The sequence below is a fragment of the Phodopus roborovskii genome, unplaced genomic scaffold (assembly GCF_943737965.1).
Source record: "Phodopus roborovskii unplaced genomic scaffold, PHOROB, whole genome shotgun sequence".
Classification (NCBI taxonomy): domain Eukaryota; kingdom Metazoa; phylum Chordata; class Mammalia; order Rodentia; family Cricetidae; genus Phodopus; species Phodopus roborovskii.
The window spans coordinates 4,801,825-4,817,651 of NW_026126407.1; the positions used below are offsets into that span (position 1 = coordinate 4,801,825).

Below are 15,827 nucleotides of genomic sequence, written 5' to 3' on the forward strand. Positions count from 1 at the left end.
CAAAGCAGATCAGGGAATGATAGTGTTGGGTTCTGGCACTCCCTAACTTGCTGGCACTCCTGTGGTGTTTTGTCCTGTCAAAACTAGGAAACATTTTTTTTGGGAGACAGCCCATATCCATATAAATTTTCAGGAAAAAAAAAAAGAAAAGAAAAAATTAAATATCCAAGTGACACAGGAAAGCAAATGTTATGGGAGGGAAGGAGCAGGCACATTCTGTATTAGTTAAGGTACTATCCCCATGCTCAGAGGTTAAGAGCACTGGCTGCTTTTCCAGAGGTCCTGAGTTCAATTCCCAGCAACCACATAGTGGCTCACAACCATCTGTAATAAGATCTGGTGTCCTCTTCTGGCCTGCAGGCATACATGCAGACAGAACACTGTGTGCATAATAAATAAAATCTTTTAAAAAGTGTACCATAGAATAACCCATGTAGCATTTCTGTTCCCAGCCAATGTTATTTTGCATGCCTCTCACTTGTAATCATGCCGGAGGAGCAAGAGAAAAAGCCAGTGGTTTTCAAGTCCTTTAGTGAATGTTCATTCAGTAGGACAGTAAATGGAAAGAGAACTCTGAAAGACTGGCTTAAGTATTTCATTACTTGAGAATTTGCTTATTGTGAATGTAACAACTGTTTTATGTGGTAGTGATTTTGGTTCCTTCTTACTGATGGATTAAAATCAATTAACTTCTAGCTCATTCTCAACTTTTCCTACTACAGAGATGTGCTAAAACCTCACCTTAGTTTTCATTTGCTGAGCCCTACATTTAGAAACAGTCTTAAGCTTCAAAGGACAAGAGTTCTGATAGCCGGAAATAGCAGGCAGGAAAAACAGTCACCATCTCATTCTTCCTAACTGCTTACAAGTGACCTGCGCATGTGTCCTGGGCATGATGACAAATCAGCAACACCAAAGTGCCTTTCGGAAATTTGGTCTAGGACTTGTACTGAATACAATGTCCTTCTCTTTCAGGAAACTGGCATGGGGACAACTGTACTCCTATCCTGTGTCTCTTGGGAGGCGGGCATTATGTAGAGGTGCTCTTATAAGTGTCACCTGTGTGAATGCCAATGCAGCTAGATTAATCCCTGGGGCCCTTAAGTCAAAGGAGGAACCCAGTGGTGTGGGAGGTGGGGGAAGAAAGGTTGAGGAATAAGATATGAGAAATTTTATTTTAATTCATTATCCATTCTGTGGATTTGGAATTCTAGCATCTTAAAGCAAGATTACTGGGGCTAGAGAAGTGACTCAATAGGCAAAAGGCTCTGGCCATCAAGCCTGATGACCCAAGTTTGATCCCTGGGACCTACATGGTAGACAGAATTAATTGACTCCCTCAAGTTGTAGGCTGATTTTCACACAGGTAGTGAAAGCACCCCTCCCCACTCCAATTAAACAAAATAAAACTTAAAAATCCAATACTGTTTGTCTTTGGTTTCTTTTGTTTGTTTGTCTGTTTTTTAAGACAGGGTTTCTCTGTGTAGCTTTGGAGCCTGTCCTAGAACTAGCTCTGCAGACCAGGCTGGCCTCAAACTCACAGAGATCCACCTGCCTCTGCCTCCTGAGTGCTGGGACTAAAGGCATGCACCACCAACGCCCGGCTCCGGTTTTTAAGAAGCTTGTATTAAATGCTCTAAGAGCTACCAGAAGCCTAAGGAGAATGTCCCACTGAGTGGCCCCTCTAACCACACACCCCAGGAAATGTGCATGCACTGGATTTTAAAGACAAGTTCAGAGATGGATTACCATTGTTACCCATAGCCAAAAGCATGCATTTAGTGCCCTCTCTTTCTATTTTTTCACTTGCAAAAGAAAAAGATGTAGCTCACCTCTCTTAAAATGATACCTGCATGTCAAGGTAGAAAAAATTCTCTTGATTCTATGAGCTACATAAAACCTTCAGGCAAATAAATATCTCTACAATCTGATTTTTTATTTACTATCCTTTTGTTTGTCTTTTACCTTTTTTTAGGACAAGGTCTCACATAGCCAAAACGGACCCGATCTGATTTCTCCTGTCTCTGCCTCCCTTATAGTCTGCTGAGACTACAAGGAACCACTCACCACCACACCTGGCCCTATTTATTACTACCTAAGTTTACATAAAGATCTATAGAAACAAGTAAGTATGCTTCGGGGCACAAATGACTCTGATCTTGTTAACCAGGTCAAAAAACCTAACATTAACTGACATGAAGCTATTTCCAATGCCAACTTTACCAATCAAATTAAAGCAACTAAAGTTTCATGCTTGGAGTTCAAGCGATGGCTCAGTGATTGAGAACATGACTGCTCTTCTAAAATACCTGAGTTCAATTCCCAGCACCTACAAGTAGTTTACCAGCATCTGTAACTCCAGGACTGGAGGATCTATCACCCTCTCCTGGCTTCTGTGGGTATCACACACAAGGTACACAGACACACATGCAGGAAAAACAGCTGGATACGTAAAACAAATAATTAAACACACCCCCCCCACACACACACCTACCTACCTTCCTTTATGAGAATTGGTTAAGCAAACCTACAAGCCAGGCTGTGGTGGCACACGCCTTTAATCCCAGAACTCTGGAGGCAGAGGCAGGCAGATCTCTGTGAGTTTGAGGCCAGCCTGGTCTACACAGAGAAAAGCCAAACCCGAAGAGGGATAGGGGAGAAGCATACCTACTGCTGCTTCTTCCATGTCCCAAATGGGTGGCTCACAATATCCTACAACTCCAGTTGCAGGAGATCTGATGTCCTCTTTTGGTCTTCATACAGACTTGATATGCACTCATATACCCACATGTATAACAAACCTTATAGAGGTTTCAGTTACAAACAGCCACATGGGCAGTTCATGATGGTCTGTAATTAACACTCCCAAGAGATCCAAAACCTTCTTCTGGCCTCCATGAGTATCGAACACACATGATACAGAAAGACATATGTACAGTCAAAACACACCACACACCACACACACACATACACACACACAGAGAGAGAGAGAGAGAGAGAGAGAGAGAGAGAGAGAGAGAGAGTTAGTTAAGGGAAGTGAAAAGACACCCAACAGAATGAGAGAACATCTGCAAATCATACATCTGATAAGGGACTTATATCTTGATCTCTCATAATCCAACAAATAATAATAACAATAAACAACTGGGATGTAGCTCAGTAGTAGAATGTAAGGTTTTGGTTTGATTACCAGTAATGACAATATATATTTTTTTTTAATTTCACTTAAAAATGGACAAAGGAGCCAGTGGTGGTGCATGCCTTTAATACCAGCACTTGGGAGGTAAAGGCAAGTGGTTCTGAGTTCTAGGACAGCCTGGTACACAGAGTTCTAGGACAGCCAGGGCTACACACAAGAAAACCTGTCTTGAGCCCCTCTCAAAAAACAACAACAAATAACACCCCGCCCAAAAGACAAAGGACTAATATGGTGGTGCATACTTTTAATCCCAGCCCTTAGATAGTAGAGGCTAGAAGAGTTATGTAAATTCAAGGCCAGCCTAATCTAATAAGAAGTTCCTAGACAGCCAATGCTATGTAGAAACTGTCTCACAAAACAAAACACAAAAACAACAACAAAAACCAACCCCAAACCAAAATTAAAATTAAAAAGGACAGAGGGTGAATCTGATGGAGTTCACCTTTAATCTCAGTACTAGAGGCAGAGGCAGGCACATCTTTGAGTTCAAGGCTACAAGGCTAGCTTGGTCTACAGAGTGAAATCCAGCACAGCCAGGGCTACACAGAGAATCCCTGTCTCAAAAAGAAAAGAAAAGAAAGGAAAAGAAAAAGTGAGGTTCACTCAACACCCAGTAGCAACACACCTACCTGTGACCCTTTCCATGGCTTCCTAGCCCAGGCTGGCCTTAAACTGGTTATTCCACTGTGTCCACCTTCCTAATGCTAGACTTCTAGGTATCAAGACCAGCAGCACCTGAATGTCCTTCAGTGCTAACCAGACAAGTCATCAGGTCCTTGAAAAGTCTTTGGTTTTAAAGGTTTTCTGAGGCAGGGTTTCTCTGTGGAGTCCTGGCTGTCCTCGAGATCTGTCTGCCTTTGCCTCCCTAGTACCTAGTCTACTGCTAGTATTAAAGGCATACACCACCACCACCACCAGGTCCTTGAAAAGTCTTAAGAACAAAGACCAACACTCTTGGAGGCTCACTTGACTAAGAATTTACACTACACAATATGAATCTCATATTTAGATTTAAATTAAGATAGATCTAAATACATCTTTCAAATAGTTAGGACTGAAAAAATACAAGTTATTTACAAAGGCCAGAAGCCACCCTGCCTGTTGGTAATGCGTATGTGTAAAGTACTATGAAACTCTTAAGGGACAGCAGGAGCCTGTCAAGAAGACTGATGAGGTTATATAACTGCAGCTCACCTTTCATTACCTACCGTAATTTCAGAACAGGTCCCAAGTTTTCAAAAAGTTCACCACCACCACTATGCATTCATCTTAAATTGCACAAAAATTGCCATCTAGCTAGGACTTGTTTCAGATGGCCACAATCTAATTAATATAATCTCAGTACAGGAGAATCTTGAATTCTTAACCAGCATCAGCTATATAGTGTAGCCTGATCTCAAAAACTAAATGAAACCAAACCAAAGCAAACCAAACCAACCACCTGAGCTGGGGATACAGTTAGGTGATAAAGTGCTTGACTAGCACGTGAAAGGCCCTAAGATGGATCACAGCACTAGAAAAACAAAACCTGTCATTTCACAGAAAACTCACATCCTTTCCTACCTTTAATATATCGGCTGTTTCCTTTTTAAACTCAAACCATTTGGACCACAAATACACCAGAATTATATCTTACTTGTTTTTAATTTTTAAAAAAATTTTGGGGCTGGAGAGATGGCTTAGAGGTTAAGAGCACAGGCTGCTCTTAAAGAAGTCCTGAGTTCAATTCCTAGCAACCACAAGGTGGCTCACAACCTTCTATAGTTGGAGCTGATATTCTCTTCTGGTGTAAAGGTGGATATGTAGACAGAGCACTCACATAAAATAAATCTTTAAAAAAAAAAAAAAAAAAAAGGCTTGTTAAAAGATTCTTTTGGTGGGGGCAGGGCTCAAGACAGGGTTTCTCTGTGTAACGGCCCTGGCCATCCTGGAACCCACTTTGTAGATCAGGCTGGCTTCAAACTCACAAAAATCTACCTGCCTCTACCTCCCAAGTGAAAGCATTGCTGGCATTAAAGGTGTGCACCACCGCCTAGCATAAATTTTTTTCCAGTGTTTGGGGTCAGTATATGTGTTTGGGTACCATGTGCATGCTTAATGCCAAAGGCTAGAAAAGGGTAGTTTCATACTGTTATGAGATGCTATGAGGGTGGGACAGGGTCTCACTATGTATTCCTAGCTGGCCTGGAACTCATTATGTAAGACTAGGCTAGCCTTAAACTTGTGAGGATTTTCCTGCCTCTGCCTTATTCTAATTTTGTGTCTTTGCAGATGAGTGTGCATGTGAAAACTGGAGGTTAATGTTGGGAAGCTTCTTTGACTTCCCCTTCCACCTTATTCTTTGAGGCAGGGTTTTCCATCAAATCCAGAATTCATCAATATGACTGATTTGCTAGCCAGCATGCAAGGGACCTCACATCTGGCTTTCCTAGGCTGAACTTTATAGGCAGCCTGCCACAGACACCTGTATTTATGTGGGTTTGGGGGTCAAAACTTCAGTCCTCTTGCTAGCACAGCCAATGTTTTTAACTGTTGAACCATTTCCTTCCCTGCCCTATTCTAATTTTTTGTTTTGTTTTGTTTTTTTATGTACACTGGTGTTTTGCTGTGGGTGTCAGGTCCCTTGGAACTAGAGTTACCAACAGTTGTCAACTGGTGGTAATCAAATGTGGCTGCTGGGAGTCAAATGTGGCTGCTGGGAATCAAACCTAGGTCCTCTGGAAGGAGCAGACACCTGAGCCATCTCTAATATTTTTAAACAGTGAGTATCCGTTACCTTTGTACTAAGCACTTGTCTCCTAAGACTAACAGCCAAGCCCACAGTAAGTCAGAAAGCATGCATTATGAACCTAAGCTTAAGATGGACTTTTCAAGTGGACTGTTATAAACACATCTAGATCCCAATTTATCACAGTAAAGGAAAAGTAAATAAGTAAATAAACATAAAACAAACTTAGGTTTGTTTATCGTGGGATAGAGTGAGGGAAAAGGATCCAAGACACTGCCCCCTGTAGTTCCTTAGGACCATATTTCTAAGTACTTGTAATGTCAAAAACAAATTCATGAGATTAAAAGAAAAAAAAAAAAAAGACATTTTAATTCACTGGTTACTGGGGCAAAGACAACATAATCAGAAAATTCTTAAAAGTTTGGAGGGAAAGATTTTTCAAGGCAGAAAACTTGTAGATGCTATTGTATGTATGAAACCTTTGTTATGACTCACTGGAAATTAAACATGCAAAACTCCAAGTTTAGTTTTGCCTGCGCAAAGAGACCTTTTCACTCTTATTCTTCGAAAACCTCATTTTGGATCTTGCTGCCAACACCAGAGAGAGGAAAGCCAGCCAACAATTCCAAATATAACACTCAGAGGCAAATGCTACAGAAATCTGTCTGACGGGAAGGGACCACGCTGAGATCTGCTGAAGTGGATGCACTTCTCAATCAGACCATTTTGGTCTCTGTCTGCTTGGAGCAAAATTCCACGAACCATTTTGAAAGGAAATGAGCCACTTTCCAGTGGCCTCATTACTGCTGCTCTGTGGTAGTCACTATCAATAACAATAATCCTTCCCAATTCAAACAGAAAGGTGGAGCACCAACAATTAGAGCTCTACGAGTCAGCCTTTTTTTTTTTTTTTTTTTTAAGATTAAAATTAAGCTAGGTGGGGATGTTCCAGCACTGGGGAGGCAGAGACAGGTGGACCTCTGAGTTTGAGGCCAGCCTAATTTATAGTGAGTTCCAGGACAGCCAGGGTCCAGGACTACCAGGCTTGAAACCCAGTCTTGAAAAACCAAAAAAGATGAAAAAAATTGCCAAGTATTGGTGGTACATGCCTTTAATCCCAGCACTTGGGAGGCAGAGGCAGGGGGATCTCTGTGAGTTCCAGGCCAGCCTAGTCTACAGAGCTAGGTCCATAACAGGCTTCAAAGCAATACAGAGAAACACTGTCTCAAGAAAACAAACAAGCAAACAAACAAAAACATTAAAACATTATTTTTATGTGTATGAGTATTTTGTCTACATGTTTATTTAGTGTCAGGTACCCACAAAGGCCAGAAGGCATCAGATCCCCTGGAACTAGAGTTAACAGATGGCTAGAAGCCACCCTGTGGGTGCCTGACTTGAACCCAGGTTCTCTGGAAGAGCAGTTAGTGCTCTTATCTGCTGAGCCGTCTCTCCTGCCTAGTTTTCCACTTTTTAAACAGATTTTTAGGGATCTATCTATTTAGATCAGATTTTCAGAAGCCTCAACTTATACACAACTGACTTCAAAGGTCAGGATCACCAGGGGATACTTGAAAAACTTCTAGTTCTCCAGGAGGAGGTGTAGTAACTCTTTATCATTCTGAGCTTATAATATCAAGCACATGACAACTCATTTCCTAACCCAGAGGATCATCACAGAAAACTCAGAGAGAACCTTACTGGGATGACTTTCCACAGTACATTAAAACTGAGAGAAAAGCAAGTTGTGACCAGTCCTTTCTTTAGTAAGGTAATTTACCTAAAAAAAAAATCTGTGGCTTAGTGCTGTGTCTTAAGCCCAAGATATAAGGTTTGCCTAGGAATCACTTCTGTCTAGGCTTGGCATTTCAGGTTTATAATCTTGGCTATTTGGGTAAATGGAGGGAAGAAATTACTAGGCCCTAGCAGCTAAGCTCAACCCCCAAGTACCATCCCCAAAAGGAAACAATTCTAGGACACTTTAATATATACAAATTACTATAAAGCATACTGGCAAAAACAGCCAACAAAGGACTTGTCTCATAGAGCTTTTTCTTTCTTTCCTGGTTTTTTTCCCCCCCAAACAGGGTCTTTGTACATAGCCCAGGCAGGTTTGGAATTCTCAATACTCTAGCCTCATCCTTTAGAATGCTGGGCTTATAGGCAAGTAAACCCTTACCCAATTGTCTCATAGAACTTTCAATGAAGAAAACATGGCATCACTGAAATCATGATCCACAGCATTTATAAAATTCCAACATCATTCTCGTATACTCTATACATAAGGGACACTACCATTAGTATACTTACCTAAGTAATATAGTCTCAGCCAGTTCAAAGGGAAAACAGGAGAAAATATGGCTATACCTCACCTCTACACAAATAAGCAATAACAGGAAGACTATTGAAAACAATCAGGAATCAAAATCTCAGGCATTAAATACTCTATCTCACAAGTCTGACTGAATCAGTACTTCAATTTTGTTGGAGACTGTGGCTGAGAAAAACAGAAAAGTGGGGGAAATCCTCACTTATGAAATGAAAGTACCCAGGGAATTCTATTTAAAAGATGGCTTCCTCTTCTTGTTTTGTGATTTAGAGAATAACTCAGATAAGTCAATGGTACATTCATTCAGTACTGACATCTTCAATGGAAAACTGAAGATGTGAAACAAATCCTCTCTCATTCACTACTATTTTCAAATCTCTGATTACCAGTTCTCATTCATGGTCCCGGAAAGCAAGTAGGGAAGTAGTCAAAGAAAGGCATACCCCCCCCACCCCCGAAATGCATAGCCCAAGCAAACCTGAGTCTCATCAACAACTAAAGCCTGCCTCTCCCTCCCTCCTTCCAGCTAAAGCAGAAACTGAAGTTAAGACTTGCCAAGTTTACATTCATCTATCAAAGACTCAGAATTCAGCTTTTAAGAGTTTAAAAGCCCAACCTTGGGCAAAAAGATAGCACACTTTTCCCATGCCTCAGTTTTTTATTTAAAGGTTTACATATTTTAGGAGCCAGTAAGATGCCTCCTGAGTCCAGTCCCTAGGAACAATAAGGAAGAGAACTGACTCTTGAAAGTTGTCCCCTGACTTCTACCTATGCACCTTGGCACCCCCCACAAAAAAAAAAAAAAAAATGGTTTCTTTGTTTAAAACTTTTCTTTGTCTAAAACTACTCTGGGTAGTTTTAGATAGGGTTTCTCTGGGTAACAGCCCTGCCTAACTGTGAGCCTTGAGCTCACAGAGATTTGACTGTCTCTGTCTCCCAAGTGCTGGGATTAAAGGCGTGTGTCACCACATCCTGACAATAATTCTAATTTTTTTAAAAAACTAAAAACAATGTGTGTGTCTTTATGTGTATGAGTGAAGGTGCATACTCTGTGTTAGGGAAGGTCAGAGGGTACTGGGTGTCCTCCTCTGTTACTCTTCGCCTGTACCTTTGAGAATTCTGGGTGCTCTCTCAGGTAAGCTATGACCTGGACCAACTTGGCTCTCAATAAGGCTAGAAGCCAGTTAATCACCAGCAATCCTATCTCTGCCCCTCTCCACAAGCTGGAGCTAATGGCACATGCAGGACCACCCAGCTTGCTGTGTGGCTGCTGGGATCTGAACTCTCTTCCTCATAATTGTGAAGCAATTAAGGTGCTTCAGACTCCTAATAAATAATTCCAACATTATTAAATAAATGAGATTTTAAAAAAGACAATAGGGAATTTATCAAATAATCACTCCCCATTATAATCACCAATCTTAGTTAACACCTACTTCACCCTAGAATACAACTGGACATGGTGGTGCACACCTGTAATCCCAGCACTCAGGAGACTGAGGCAGGATGATTGGCATAGGTTGGAAGTCATCCTGGCCTGTAAAACAAATACTAAGCCAAGTCAAAACAAATAGAGTTACACAGAAAGATTGTCCCAAAAATCATAGAAAAGGGAAGAAATTTAATACACAGTCCTAGTGATATATCAAATAAGAACAACAAAAACTATAAGCAACAGACTCAGGTTTCTCCCATGCTCACACCCAGCAGGGGAGGGACTAACGTGCTGACTCAGGTTAGAAGCATTGGCTGCCCTTCCAGAAGATCTGGGTTCAATTTCCAGCACCCACATGGCAGCTCACAAGTCTGTAACTCCAGTTTCAGGAGATCTGGCATCCTCACACAGACATACAATACATGTAGGTGAAACACCAATACATATAAAATATAAGTAAATAAATTTAGAAAAAAATAAAAAAGAACAGCCATCACCCTGGGCTACAGAATGAGGCCAACTTAACCCACACCCCAAGTAAATAAAGAATAGCAAGACAAACTGGCCCAGAGATATTTTCTCCAGGTGGATCACACTTTAGAGGAAGTAAAGGCTAAAAACAACCCACAGGCCTTTACTACTGCCATTACTCACTGCATAATAAAAATCTAAAGGCCAGTAGCAAAGCTTCCTCCAGCATAATAATTTTTATCCCTTAAACATTACAAGCCAAGATGGGGTACCCTCCTGGGCAAAAGTATCTTGGAATTAGTAATAGGATTGTCCCATGTAACTCCTGACCACAGTCTTAATTTGCCCAGTATCAGTCATCTGTCTAATAAAACCTGCAATTAGTACAAATACAGCAGGCATTCTTCCACAAACCTTAAACATTTTTTTTAAGCAAGGAGCATTAAAATAGACCAACACCAGCTAAATAGGGCAGGACAAAAGGAAACAAAAACCAAACCAAAAGAAAAAACAGGGCCCCCTCCCTTACAATCTAAGCGGGAACAAACAAAACAGCCCCAACCGGACCCCAGGCGCCCTCTCCTTCCAGACACTAGCCTCAGTCAACTGTTGCTGAAGAGAACAAGAGGCAATCGGGGTTTGAGGTGCAGATGTGTAATTTTTGTGCAGGACAGAAATGTGGTCTCCTGGCAGAAGATACTGCAAACCATCTTTTTTGCCCCACTGCTCTGCGATGAGAAGGATCAAGCACCCGGCGATCAACCCATCCCCCATCCCCATTCGGTTGGGGCGGGAGAATGAACAGCTTTCCAGCTCTCAGCTCCTTAAAACTGCCTTTCCAGAGCCCCCAAACACAATCCTGCCCCAGCAGTAAAGAATTTTGCGGCGAAGGGCTCGTTGATCCAGAGCAGAGAAGAGAAATCGGCGCCCAAGGGCAATTTTAATTGTCTAACCCAGCCCGATTTCCTAAGAGGCAGCAGAGCAGGGAGGGAGGAGGGAAGAGGGAGGAGGGAGGCAGCTCTGAGTGGCAACAGGGGGCAAGCTGCAGAGAAAGGGATCAACGGAGAGATCCCAGGCCTGGTCCTCGAGGAGCTGCTGCAAAAAGGGCTCAAGGGCTACCCCCACCGTTCTCCCGGAGACGTTTCAAATCATATATGCAGCCAAAATGGCGCTGAGAATAAAAATATAATTTAAAGGCAGGTCGCCATATTGTAAACAGAGAGGCAGAGAAGTGGACTTGAGAGACACCCTCTATGATTTCCTGCAAGGGCGCAAGCACCCGCTCGCCTGGGTCTGGACCGGGGCGAACTGGGTGGCCGAGGGCTCTGCGCACCAACCCCAAGGAGAGCTCTGCCAGGCAGAGCCCTGAGGGTGGCGGGAGCGCGCGGCCGCCAAGCGGCACTGGACCTGGAGCTCCTCCCCTTCCTCCCCCGCCGCTGTGCCGGCCGCACTCGGCCCGATCAGTCCCAGCTCCATATCTTCTTCCAATCTCAGATGGGGCTCACCTCACTCCTCCCAACCCCCCATCCCGGGGTCACGCCGCTGCTCCTTCCAGAAAATCGGCCGGATCCCGGCAAATGCCGGGATCGCAGAGGCGCTCACTCTAGCGACTGCAAAGTCAGCTAGCGGCTGCAAGCGCCCGTTATTTCTACAGGCCTGGTGAAGGAATGTGCCGAGTAGGGTCTGCCAAGGGGCTCCAAAGGGGTCCCCAGCCCTTACCAGCACTGGAGGTGGAAGGCGGCAGGGCAGTGATCGCAGCACAAGAGATCCCCACCTTCCTTGCAGCTATCGCAGCTGTCGTGGTTGGTGGCCCTGCCGCTTCTCCGAGACTCTTTCTCCGGCTTCCGACTCCTCTTTTCTGTCTCGTCCGTCTTGGGGGGAGCCAGCAGAGCTTGGATTTGCTGCACACACATACAAACGGCGTGTGTGCACATTCGGAGCTCCAGGGCGGCCCGTAGTCCCCGAGGCGAGGCTTCTCTGTCACCCACCCCTCTACCCCCTTTTGTCCTTCTTCCTCCCATCCAAGCTGCTTCCAGAACCTCTCGGTCCTCGGAACCAGGGGGAGCCCACCCTAGCTGTGTTCTTGCAGCACAACAACGAGAAAAGCTCCTTCTAAATGGGGAGGATCAGGGTAGGGGGATGGGGAGAGGGTGCGCGGTTCCCTTCTTGCCACTTCCTTGTATGGACAGTGGGGGACTCCAAAGCCGGGCTCCGGAGAGGCCCGAAGCTTGGTACCCGGACGTGCAGGGGGAAGCACAAAGGGGCCGACAAGAAGGGGGTGGGGAGGCCTGCCGATGCAATGAAATGGAGTGGGCTGAAGCCTCAGGAGAGCGAATTGAGGGCGGCGGGTAGGTGAAACTGCTGCAAACGTCCTCGGAAACTGAGCTCAGTCCCCCAAATTGCAAAGATGGGAGGAAGAGACTGGGTGAGCAAGAACCTCCCCCCTCTTCCCCGGCCCTCCGGTGCTTCGAACTTAGGGCCGGCTTTGTGGGGCGGAGGTTCCCTCCCGGTACTGGGAGGAGATGAGGGCCACTCTTACCTCCATCAGCCCCCCCGACGTGTCCAAGTCGTACACGATCGTCTTGGTCTCCATTTTCTCCCACATTCATCCACCTCCCGGGCTGGGCGCTCTCTGCTCCGGCCCCCCCAGCCCCAGGGGGGAGGGGGGAGGCGGGGGAAGGGGGTACTCCTGACCCCCGGCCCCCTTCTCTCTTCCCAACACAGGTTCCGACTTCCTCGCCCTGGCTCCCCCCCACCCCCCGGCCCCCAGTCCCTGGGACGGCAGCGTCCTCCCCAAGGGCCGTGAGAGGGGAGCAACCCCTCAGCCCCGGCCCGGCGGCTGGCTGCACAGTGGATCCCGGCTTCGGGGGGTCAGGCCTCGGCGGGGCCTAGGCCCACAGGCTAAAGCTGGCTCTGGCGACCGCTGGTCCGGCCGGGAAGGCTGGAGGGCGCTGCCATCCCGGGGTTGAGGGACCGGAGGGGGGTGAGAGGTTAGGTGAGGTTGTGGTACGTGAGGTGACTCGGGGGAGGATGATGGGGGGTGGTCCCCGGGCTCCGCCTCTCGCCGCCGCCGCCGTCTGCGTCCCGGCTGCCGCGCACTTGGCGCAAACTTACCGCGAGCGCCCGCAAAGCCACCCGCGCAGGCGCCCCGGGATCGCCGCTCGCCGCGCGCAACCGCAGTGACAGCCGGCGGCCTGGCTCCCGCGCAGCCGCGGTGATGGGGTACCCCCTGCGCGCAGCCGCGCTGGCATTCGCCTGGAGCCCAAAAGCACCGCCTTTCTGCCCTGCGCCAGCGTACTGAGATAAAAGGGCGGGACCTAAGGCCTCGCTCAGGCGCCTGGGAAAGCGCGTAGGGGTCATGGCGCAGCCGCACGAACTTGGGGACGCTTCACCCATTGGTGTTTGTGTGCAGACCCTGGTCTCTGTTCCCGCGCAGGCGTGTTGGGTTACCACCCTCCCGTCCCTTAACAACACACCCGCCTCACGCGCAGGCGTATTGTCACCTGGCGGCCTGTACAAGAAAGCTTCTCCTTTCGCCATTTTGGTAATGGGATTTGGGCTACCATGCCCTTGGAGTCCTCAGTCACCAAGATTTGATGTTGTATGGAGCTAGTATGCTGTCGGCGGCAGTAGTACTCATAGGGATGTTGTAGTGGATTGTTTGGTTCCAGCATCAGGTGTGGCTGGAGCAGGCCGCCATATTGGTAAAGGAAAAAAAAAAAGCCATTGCGACAAAAAAAAGGACGCTTTGGGTGGCGGTTTGGATGGCTACTGTTTCCGCTTAACTCCCGCTCTCGACACTTAATTTTAGCACGAATATCGCCGCCTCACGTCGCGATGGAACCAAGGATGGTTCAAGCTGTCTCTTACTATCCTGGCTTAACCATTGTCCCTGAGACCCACTCCAAATGAGGAAGTCGAAAGCCCAAACAGTCCGTAATCCTGACAACGCCCAGCTACCTGCCTGCAGTTGACTTCAATCCCCAACTTGCAACGCGCAGTGTTCAAGGGTGAACGGGAACGCATTGCACCTTGGGAGTAAGAATCGCGATGCGTCTGATGAGTTGTGGGAATTGTAGTTTCATTTGCAGACGCTGCACTTTGCCGTAGGCTGTAATGGGGCGTGGGGGGAGCTGCTGAGAAGGGTACTGGGATTTGTAGTTTGAGCCTCTTACCTCAGAATTTCGGGTAGAGAGACCGTGCTTCTCTTTGGGTGTGCGCTGTTAATCCTCTTGTTATCGCTTTCCGATTTGGACAGGCAACTTCCGACTAGCTGCAGGTGAAGCAATTGAGAAGGAAACTGGATAAATGAACCCCACCAGGCGTTAATTAATATTTGTGACAATGCAACTGTGTCCTACATTTCTTCTTTTTTCCCTCCCTTTCCTTCTCTCCCTTTCTTTCAAAGACAGAGCCTAACTCTGTAGCCTTAGCTAGCCTAGAACTCACTATGTAGACCAGGTTGGCCATGAACTCAAAGAAATCCGACTGCCTTTGTCCTTGGTCCCATTTATGGTTTTAACGTGTGCTGCTATTGCTACTATGTGTGGCTGTTCCTACACTTTTTTTTTTTTTTTTTTTTTTTTTTCCGAGACAGGGTTTCTCTGTGTAACAGCTGTTCTGGAATTTGCTCTGTAAACGAGACTGGCCTCAAACTCACAGAGATCTGCCTGTTTCTGCCTCCCAAGTGCTTGGATCAAAGGCGTGCGCCACTATCGCCTGACACCTAAACTCATTTTTTATATTACTGCACACATCATTCTCAGAGTCGTAAAACTGGAAAGGACATAGGGAGTATTTGATTTAAACTCGTGATTTGCTTAGGTTTCATAGTGAGTTTATAGCAAATCTAAAAAGGAAACATTTCTTGATTCATAGGTCAGGCTTTGTCCACTATACCATGTTTACTGTCTCTGAGGAACTGATGCTCATCCTTTTAGGACAGTCAGAATAAGTCAAAAAGAATATGAATAACTGTGTGAAGTTTTGGGTGTGTTTGTAATTTTGTATTTCTTTGGTGGCCCAGTGTTGGTGCTTAGAAAGAATAAGGTCATGGGGAAGTGGAGAATGCCATGCAGATTGGCTGCTCTCTGACTTATGTCGTGGCCACGGCTAACAATAGATTAGTAGCTATAGGAGTAGCTCTCAGAGGAGCAGGCTGAGAGACAAAGAGGTCAAGCTTTATGCCTCCTTCATGCCACATGACCACAGAAGTTGGAACCTCATATGCCCTTTCTCATTGGCTTCCTTCCTACTGCCCAGAGTACAGCTGTGCTGCTGTGTCAGCCTGAAGGTATTACTGGGCAGAGTGAGTGGCTGGCACATGCCCAGTGAGCAAGGCTTTGCTTTGATCAACACATCCGTTGCAGCTGAAAACAGAGGCGGGTAGTGGGCTAAGGAGACTTGGCTCTGTTGACAGGTGCCAGAGGAACAAATCATTCCACAGACCTTTCTTTTGGAGCCTGAAGGATGAGGCCAGCCCAGTAAAGGCAGGACTTGGTGCCACCTTGGAGAGTTCCATCTCAGGGTGTTCAAAGGGACTCCAGGAAAAAGAGCAGGTGGGATGCAGAAGAATTTGGAAGTGACCTCTTGTGGTCAATATAAGTATTGCACTGTAAATGCACGGGAACCCCTAGACCTCTGCTGCATAGAGCCAGAGACTCAG

General features: G+C 45.9%; 1 protein-coding gene across 1 annotated transcript in view; it reads right to left on the reverse strand.

Annotated features, from left to right (window-relative positions):
* Positions 1 to 12,905, reverse strand: part of Phf12 (PHD finger protein 12) — a 47,511-nt gene extending 34,606 nt beyond the window's left edge. The window contains exons 1-2 of the mRNA XM_051179912.1: positions 12,702 to 12,905; positions 11,882 to 12,063 (exon numbers count right to left, since the gene is read on the reverse strand). Of these exons, the coding sequence (XP_051035869.1) occupies positions 11,882 to 12,063; positions 12,702 to 12,767 (248 nt within the window). The 5' untranslated portion in view covers positions 12,768 to 12,905. The remainder of the gene's footprint in view (positions 1 to 11,881; positions 12,064 to 12,701) is intronic.
* Positions 12,906 to 15,827: the final 2,922 nt, after the last annotated feature.